The sequence below is a fragment of the Jaculus jaculus genome, chromosome 3 (genome assembly GCF_020740685.1).
Source record: "Jaculus jaculus isolate mJacJac1 chromosome 3, mJacJac1.mat.Y.cur, whole genome shotgun sequence".
Classification (NCBI taxonomy): Eukaryota; Metazoa; Chordata; class Mammalia; order Rodentia; family Dipodidae; genus Jaculus; species Jaculus jaculus.
The window spans coordinates 172,854,227-172,863,780 of NC_059104.1; the positions used below are offsets into that span (position 1 = coordinate 172,854,227).

Sequence of the window (9,554 nt, forward strand, 5' to 3'; positions counted from 1 at the left end):
AAGCCAGATGTATAAGGTGGCACATGTGTCTGGCATTCATTTGTAGTGGCTAGAGGCCCTGGCACACCCATTCTCTATCTGCTTCTTTCCCTCTGTCTCCAATAACGAAATAAATAAAAGATTTAAAGTGCATGTGTCAAGGCTGGGATGTAACTCAGAGGCAGAGTGCTCAGCATCTCCTAGTCATTATCTTTAATCTGCTTTATTAAGATCCCATAACCAACCTTTCTTTCTGGTTCATATGTTCGGTTCTACCTATTGTATATATTCATTTGTTACCTCTCTATTCCTCCTCCTCCTGGAATTTAACTTTATAAAGGTGGGATCTTGTCATGCTCCATATCCTCAGCTTTTAAAATAATGCCTGGAATACCCTGACTTCAGAAAACTTGATGAATGTGTGCATGAATTAGCTAATATACCTGAAATGCTTTGCAGCAGAAACTGTGCTTCATGGATTGGATGCGGTGGTGCGTGTCTAGAATCCCAGACAGCAGGAGGATCATGAGTTTGAGTTCAGCCTGGATATGTAATGAGACCCTATGAAAAGAGAAAGAAGCCAGGCGTGGTGGAGCACGCCTTTCATCCCAGCACTCAAGAGGCGGAAGCAGGAGGATTGCTATAAGTTCAAGCCACCGTGAGACTCCATAGTGAATTTCAGGTCAGCCTGGGCTAGAGTGTGACCCTACCTCGAAAAACCAAAACAAAAGAGAGAGACAGAGAAAGAAATAATGAAAGAGACAAGGAGGGAGGGAGGGAAGGAAGGACAAAGAGAAAGAGGGGAATGGAGGTAGAGAGAGAAAGGGTGGGAGAGGAAGGGAGGGAACAGAAGAGGAAGAGAGTGAGGCATGTTATAAAACCTCTTGTACGTATTTTATTTATGCCACTTAATGCTGAAGACAGCCCAAAAGAGGCTCTCATTATCCCACTTTATAGATGAGGGAACTGAGGACCCAAACTATTAACTACTGAGCTTGCGGCCCCTCACCATTTTTGTTTCCCTCCTCACTATTTATGCTTTCCTTGAACATTCTTTAAATCCTCTGCTTTTCCTACTTTAGCTAATTCTCCTTCCCTCTTTGCTCTCAAAATAAATATCCCTAAATATCACTGCAATTATGTCATTCATTAGAGCCATTATTATGTGAACATTCCCTCTAAATTCTGACCTCCTTGAAAACACAGCTTATTCCATCTTGGTATTCATAAAGCCTGGATCAGGAAACATAAAAGATACTTTAAATTGGGACTAAAGAGATGGCTTAGTGATCAAATGTGCTTTTTTGTAACACCTGCTGGCCCAGGTTTGACTCCCCGGTACCCATATAAAGCCAGACACACAAAGTGGCACATATATCTTAGTTCGTTTTCTATAGCAAGAGCCTTGCATGCCCATATTCATATTCTCTCTCTCTCTCTCATATTTTCCCTCCTCTCCCTAAGTAAATAAATAAAATCTTTTCAGGGTCTTTAAAAAAGAAACCTATTAAAAGATATTTGAACAAAGAGGTAGTACCAATGATTCATTTACACAGAAACCTTAGATACTCCCTGTGCCCATCTGGGGTAGTTCCCTTCTCCTGCCGGAACAAACCACCTCACCAAAAGCAGCTGACTGGGGGAAGGTTTTACTTTGGTTTACAGTCTCGGGGAAAATGCATGGTGGTAGGAAAAGCATGGCACAAGCAGAGGCTGGACATCACTTTTGCCACAGCAGGGAAATAACAGCAACAACAGAGTGAGCCAGCTCTGGAAAAGGGAAGCTGGCTCTTACTACTCCTGAGCCCACCCCAACAACACACTCCCCCAGCAAGGCTCCACCTCCCAAACTGCCACCAGCTGGGGACCAAACATTCAGAACAAATGAGTTTATGGGGGACATCTGGTTCAAAGCACCACACCATCCTTAGGCACTTCTTAACTTCTCATTGTCTCATTGGGCATTCTTTTGCTTTCCTGCTACAGGCACCGTGTCCACCTAACCCCTCATGAGGGTCTACTGTGTGCCAAGTACAGCGTGAGGCAAGGTAAATACAGACATGAATAAAAGTGCCTAGTGCAAAGCAGTTACCGTCTAGTAGAGGGGAGCTGGGGGAAACCAACAGCACAACCCATGTCCCTACCCTTCAGGAGGGAGCAGGAGAAACACCTGCCCTCAAACAGGGGTGCCTTACTGAGCTTTGCAGGACAATAGAAAGAAAATGGAGAGCTTGTACTTCTGGGTGACTCAATACATGCTGAGCATTCCTTGTCTAAGATGCTTGAGACCAAAAATGTTCTTGATATCATGTTTTTTTCAGATTTTGAGTAGTGTATTTGAGTACACATTAGACATCTCAGAGTGGGTCCCAAGTCTAAATACAAAACTCTTGGGCTGGAGAGATGGCTTAGCAGTTGAGGCACTTGGCCTGCAAAGCCAAAGGACCCAGGTTTAATTCCCCAGGACCCACATAAGGCAGATGCACAAGGTGGCTCCTGAGTCTGGAGTTCATTTGCAATGGCTAGAGGCCTTGGCACACCTATTCATTCTCTCTCTCATAAAATAAAAAAACTTAAAAACACATTTACTGTGATGATTTGAATGCAAAAGGGCCCCATAGCTTCAAGTGTTTGTGATTAAGCTTCATACTTAGTTTCCAGCTGGTAGAGCCTTTGGAAGGTGGAGCCTTGCTAAAGTTGTATTGCTGTGGGTGGACTTTCAGGTTGATGAGTGTAGCCCACTGGTTGTTTAGAGTCGGCTTGCTCTTGCTAGTCTATTCTTGCCGTGGATGTGTGGTGACATCAGCCAGCTTCTTCTTCCATGATGAAAGTTCACTGTAATCCTGAGATAAATCCTTTCTGCCCATAAGTTGCTTCTGTTGGGTGTTTCATTAAAAGGTAACATTTATGTGTTCAAATGCTTCATACACATACCCTACAGGTTATTATTAGTTATTTGTTCATTTCTGAGTACAAATGCCCAGCGAGAAGGAGCTTAGTGAAGGAAAGAGTTTATTTTGGGCTTATAGTCTCAAAAGGTAGAGCCCATCATGGTGGGGAAAGCATGGCAGGAGCAGGAAGCTAGTGTCACATCATCACACCAGCAGGGAGGAAGTAGAGAGAGACAAGTGCTGTTGCTCAGTCAGCTCTCTCCTCTTAATGCAGCCCAGGATTTCAGCCCATGGAACGGTGCCACCCACAGTTAAGGTAGACCTTTTCACTTTAATTAATCTAGTCCTTCACAGCTGAGCACAGAAGCTAACCTCATCTAGATAATCCCTCACTGGTGATTCTAGCTCTGTCAAGTTGACATTCAATATAAACTATAACAGTGGTTTTACACAATAATTTTAGTACACCCTGACCCAGAACATGAGTATGGAGTTTTGTTTGTTTTTTTTTAATTTTTTTTGTTCATTTTTTTATTTATTTATCTGAGAGTGACAGACAGAGAGAAAGACAGGTAGAGGGAGAGAGAGAGAATGGGCGCGCCAGGGCTTCCAGCCTCTGCAAACAAACTCCAGATGCGTGCGCCCCCTTGTGCATCTGGCTAACGTGGGACCTGGGGAACCGAGCCTCGAACCGGGGTCCTTAGGCTTCACAGGCAAGCGCTTAACCACTAAGCCATCTCTCCAGCCCGAGTATGGAGTTTTCCACATGTGATGTCAGAAGGTTTTGGAGCATTTTAGAGTTCAGATTTTCAAATCAGTAATGCTAATCAAGCATGAGGAGAAATAGCAAGCGACAGGCTACAAAAACCAACTCATGGGGACTTGAACGTAAAGGTCTGAAAGTGAAACTCTATTCTAGAGGGGATAGTGAGACACTGAGGACGAGAGTCAGGAGAGTGGTATGTGAGAACTCGAACTCTGGTTAGGTGAAGGAGAAAGCCTGAAAAGGGGAAAATGAATAGGAGTGTTTAAACAATGTAGATGTCAACTTACTGGTAGAAGGGGGTGACAGAGAAACTTCGAGCCAAGCTGACTCTCAGGTCTCCATGTAGCTGGTGGAACCATTCATTAACAAAGAAAACACAGGAGGGAGGAAATTTCTGAACCACGCTGCTAGGACCCAACACGCAGAAGGTATTCAATAAGTAGCTCATGATTTGAAATATAAGTTAATGAAAAGGTAGAAAACAGAGACAGGTGTGGCGGCACACGCCTTTAATCCCAGCACTAGGGAGGCAGAGTAGGAGGATCGCCGTGAGTTCAAGGCCACCCTGAGACTACATAGTGAATTCCAGGTCAGCCTGAGCTAGAGTGAGACCCCACCTAGGAAAACCAAAAAAAAAAAAAAGTTAGAAGACAGAATTGTACCCCCCCCCCAAGGTAGGGTCTGGCACCCCTGGCAATATTTTCATTTATTAATGAGAGAGAGAGAGAGAGAGAAAATGGGCACATCAGGGCCTCTAGCCACTGCAAACAAAATCCAGATGCATGTGCCACCTCTACAACCTTCTGAGCCACTCAGAGATGCTTCTGTTGGGTCAGTGGTGTGAGTGACACCTATGCAGCCTGGCCCTGGAATGCCCACTAAACTGGCAGAGCACTGGTGTGTCTCTGCCAGACAACAGAGCCTAGCCCGGTGCCCACTGCAGCTCCACCAGACTCACCGGCTTGCTACATGGGGCATCTCCACAGGAGGGTGACATGATCCACCCACTGCACTAACCTGGCCGTGAAGTGAGGAATTTGGTCTGCAGCTCCAAGCAGCCTGGGCTCCCCACAGCCAAATTTCCTGAATGGGTAACAGACAATCTTCTAGCTGATGTGTCCTCTGGCATTTAGTATAGCTGGGCCAGCACTGGAATTGGAGATGTTCATACAATGTTGGGAGCTTGGGGTAGAACCACTACTACAAGAACATTTGAAAAAGTCCATGGAATCTCGTATCGTGCACACCTGCAAAAAGGACTTCTATGACAAAATCCTCAGTGTGGCCACTGTTGGCTATCTCCGACTTTGATTGCTTAGAGTTGCTTATTTCCAGAAATTTGAGGTGCTACTGAGGAAGCTAAGAAACTACATTTACCAAACATTTAAAACTCGGGGGCTGGGGAGATGGCTTAGCAGTTAAGGTGCTTGCCTGCGAAGCCAGGTTTGACTCTCCACAACCCACATAAGCCATGCACATACGGTGGTGCATGTGTCTGGAGTTCATTTGCAGTGGCTAAGGCCCTGGTGTGCCAGTTCATGCCCCGCTCTCTTGCTCTCTCTCTCTCACTCTCATAAATAAACAAACAAATAAATAAATAAAACTCAAAGATGATGGTTTCTTCCAGGAGTCTAAAAGCAAATTTATGAATGCTGCTGATAAAAAAAAAAAATGGGGGGCTGGAGGGATGGCTTAGTGGGTAAAAGGACCCTGGTTCCATTCCCCAGGACCCACGTTAGCCAGATGCACAAGGGGGCAATCACGTCTGGAGTTCATTTGCAGTGGATGGAGGCCCCCACATGCCCATTCTCTCTTTCTTTCTCTCTCTCTCTCTCCCTCTGTCAAAATAAATAAATAAATACATAAAATTAAAATATTTTTTAAAAAATATGGGATTGGGAAGGTGACTCAATCAGTAAAGTGCTTGCCTCCCAAGCCTGAGGATCTGAGTTCAGATTCCCAGCGTCCATATAGAATACCAGGTATAGCGAAGCATGTCTGTAAGCCCGGGGCTGGGGTGGCAGAGACAGAAGGATCCCTGGGACTTGCTGGTAGCTTGTCTAGCCAAATCAGGGAGTTCTACAACTAGTCTCAAGAACTAGGGTGGGGGCTAGAGATTGCTAAGCAGTTAAGGCACTTGCCTACAAAGCCTAAGAACCCAGGTTTGACTCCCCAGGACCCACATAAACCAGATACACATGATGGTGTATACGTCTGGAATACTCTGCCTCTCTAATAACTAAATAAAAATAAAATAAAATAAAGTAGAAGAGTGATTGAGGAACATACCTGGCATCAGTCTCTGGCCTCGACACACAAGTACACATATGTACATGTTACACCCACACACATGAACACATACATACACGTGTGCACATCACATACACTTATACATGCAAGAAATACCTTTATTTGGGCTGGAGAGATGGCTTAGTGGTTAAGGTGCTTGCCTGAAAAGCCTAAAGACCCAGGTTCTATTCCCAGTACACACGTAAAGCCAGATACACAAAGCGTCTCATGTATCTGGAGTTCATTTGCAGTGGTAGGAGTCATGGCACAAACATATTCATATTTTCTCCATCTCTCTTCTGTGTGTGTCTGCTTGCAAATAAATAAATAAAAATATTTTTTAAAAATACCTTATTTATACATCCACTGGTTTCTGCAGTTAACTAAAAAAATAAAATAAAAATCAGGCCGGGCGTGGTGGCGCACACCTTTAATCCCAGCACTTAGGAGGCAGAGGTAGGAGGATCACTGAGAGTTCAAGGCCACCTGAGACTACATAGTGAATTCCAGGTCAGCCTGAGCCAGAGTGAGACCCTACCTTGAAAAGCAAAAAAAAAAAAAAAAATCAGACCAGGTGTGGTGGCACACACCTTTAATTCCAGAACTTGAGAGGCAGAGGTAGGAGGATTGTCATGAGTTCAAGGCCATCCTGGGACTACATAGTAAATTCCAGGTCATCCTGGGCTACAGCGAAATCCTAACCCTGAGAAAATAAATAAATAAAATGGGCTGGAGAGATGTCTTAGCGGATAAGGCATTTGCCTGCAAAACCAAAGGAGTCAGGTTTAATTCCCCAGGACCCACATAAGCCAGATGCACATGTTGGCACATACATCTAGAGTTTGTTTACAGTGGCTGAAGGCCCTTCTCCATTAACTGTTCTCTACCTACTTCTTTCTCTCTCTCTCTCTCAACAAATAAAAGAAAAATTAATTAAATAAATAAATAGTAAAATAAAAAACTGGGCTGGAAAATGAACCCGAGTTCAAGGTGCTTGCCTGGAAAGCAGAATGACCCCAGCTCAATTTCCTATTACCAGATGCACAAAATGACTCGTGTATCTGGAGCTCGTTTGCAGTGGCCGGAGGCCCTGCTGTTGCCCATTCATATTCTCTCTCCTGGCAAAATTTAAATTATTTAAATAAACCTTCCTAGCTGAGCACAGTGGTATACAGACAACCCCAGCCCTCAAGAGGCAAAAGCAGTTAAGATAGACAGATGGAAGTGAGCCTAAGATACACAGCAAGTTCAAGGCTAAGCTGGCCTGCAAGCTTCTGGATCCTCAAAGACTGTACTGGGTACCCCCATTCCCCATTGGGTTGTCTGTCCCCCTGAGGAAAGCGTTTAAGGAGCATGTGGCCAGCAGACTTTGTACCAGTGAAGTAAAAAAGCCCAGGGCTGAAAAGTGGCGAAGCACTGCCTGACATTCAAGCCCCAAACCGGGCTGCACCGTGTGTACTCGCCTTGGCCCCTCCTCCACTCTCACCCTTTCACATGGAGTCTGGACTAGACGAAATCGCTTTTATTGATGATGAGCGTAATTAAGGGTGAGGGGCTGGCTGCTCCTCTTCCCGGGGACACTGGGTACTAGGCCCAAAAGGCGGGGAAGCGAGGACCAGAGCTGGGCAGTGGATACAGGATTTTGCTCCTTATTTGGATGCAAGCGCTGCGTTCGCTCGGGATTTATTTTGGGGCCAGGCCCAGAGAGGCGGCAGCCAGAGCTCAAGCAGCATTCTCCGCTTGCAGCAGGGCGGCTTCGGGGGGCTCGGGCCTCGCAGGATCTTCCTCGGTGCCCTGCGGAGGCTCGGGCTCCAGCCCAGACTCTGGCGCAGGCTGAGTTGCAGGCTGGCTTTCAGCGCCCCGGACCGGCCCAAGACGAGGTGGCTTGACCGGTGTGGACGGTGGCGCGTCGGGGCCTCTCCTGCCGGAAAGAGCCCTTCGTAGACTCTGGACCTTCTGCAAACCCGTGCGCCGCAGGCGCCGGGCCCGGGACTCCACGGGCTCCTCGTCCGAGCTCTCTCCAACGCCAGCCTCCGGCTGCTCCGGTCCCAGCTCCGACCCGTCCTCCGGGCCCAGGAGCGCGGGAACTTTGTGGAAGGCGCGGGCTGGGATTTCGGTCTCCTCCTGCAAGTGACCGTACAGCATCGACCCCTGCGGGCCCTTACCCGACACCAGCCCGAGCCGCCTCGATTACGCGCGGGGAGGCCGCCCCACCCCTCCCGTCCACGGGGGCGTGCGGACCCAAGGGAAGACGGCGGGGGAGGGGCGAGGAGGGAGGGAGGGCGAGGCAGGCGCGGGAGCTGCAGAAGTCTGTCGAGGACGCGAACTCCTGCCGGGGGAGGGAGAGGCAGAGAACCCGCCAAAGCGTTTCCACCACCGTTATGAGCGTCTGGATCTGCGGACGTGGCCTGCGCTCCGGGGCAGGGCCGGGCTGGGCTCGGGCGGGAGAGGGCGGAGGGAGGGAGGGAGGGAGGGATGGGGTGCTTTGTGAGAAGTGGGTGCGGCTCTGTCTAACCCCACCACGGAGGGTGGCGTGTCGAGTCCGGAACGTGGAAGTGGTGCGCTGCTGGAGGGCGGGGAGACCCCCTAGATGGTGGCCTGGAGGCGGGAAAGCCAGATCGGGGGCGGTGGGGCTGTTGGGGGGGGGATGTCCGAGGTCACTGACCTTGAAGAGCAGGACGTGGAGCTTCCCGCGCGCCACCAGCAGCCCGTGGTTGGCCTCCAGCCGCTGCACCTGGGCGGCGCGGCGCACGGCCCGCTGCTGGGCTGCGTCGGCGTGGGAGCCCACGCGCTCCGCCTTGGCCAGCAGCTGCGCCAGCGTGTTGCTGGTGGTGTCGTGGCTGCGGCTCAGCGCGCCCAGGCCACTCTGGATGCGGCGCACGGAGCCCGCCAGGCCGCCCTGCCTCTGGGCCAGGCCGCCCTGCCTCTCCCGCAGCCCCTCCAGCATGGTGGCCAGCTTCTCCAGCAGGGTGACCACCGTCACGGCATGCACGGGACCCCCGGCCGGCGGCGTCCCGGCCACAGGCCCCGGCTCCAGCGCGCTCTCCCCCATGATCGCCGACTGCCCCTGCCTGCTTTCCCTGCGGGCCGGTGGCTGCGCTCTGAGCCCCGGGGGCCGCCTTTCCCGGGCTCCTCCCCAGCTCCAGCCGTGACTCAAGCAGGCGGAGTTGGCCTTCTCCAGCCTGCCGAGGGGGGAGCGGGAGGAAGGGCAGAGGCGGGATGCCCCCCCCCCGCGGGGGTTGGAGGGAGGGAGGGTCTTTTGGAGGCGCTTCAGCTCCTGCTGCCCCGCCCTGGGGACCCAGGGGTAAGCAGGTTGGCCCAGAATGAAACCCTCTTGTTTTCAGTTTGAGCTCCCCATTCCACAGGCCAGTTCCCTGATGTGCTCTGTGCGGTCCTCACAGCCAAAGGACGAGCCACGGAGGCCTTTATTTCATGCACAGCGTGGGTAGGGAAACCACGTCAGTGTGGCAAAGGGGTAGCCTGATGGCCGCCCACCCTCGGCCTGGACACTGATGAGAGAGGCTGTGCTTGGGCGAAGCCCAGGCTGGGCGCGGTGGCGCGGGAGGCCCTGGAATGTTCCCTTACTGAGAGCTAGAACTGCTTAGGCCGGATGCCCAGCTCTGTTGAGC

General features: G+C 50.1%; 1 protein-coding gene across 1 annotated transcript; it reads right to left on the reverse strand.

The window, feature by feature from the left end:
- Window positions 1–7,432: 7,432 nt before the first annotated feature.
- Cavin3 (caveolae associated protein 3) lies at window positions 7,433–9,322 on the reverse strand. Its single transcript, XM_004650718.3, has 2 exons — window positions 8,591–9,322; window positions 7,433–8,049 (listed from the first exon to the last, which is right to left on the reverse strand). Exons 1-2 carry the CDS (start codon window positions 8,975–8,977, stop codon window positions 7,648–7,650), a joined length of 789 nt encoding a protein of 262 aa, XP_004650775.1. The 5' UTR covers window positions 8,978–9,322; the 3' UTR covers window positions 7,433–7,647.
- Between the last annotated feature and the right edge of the window lie 232 nt (window positions 9,323–9,554).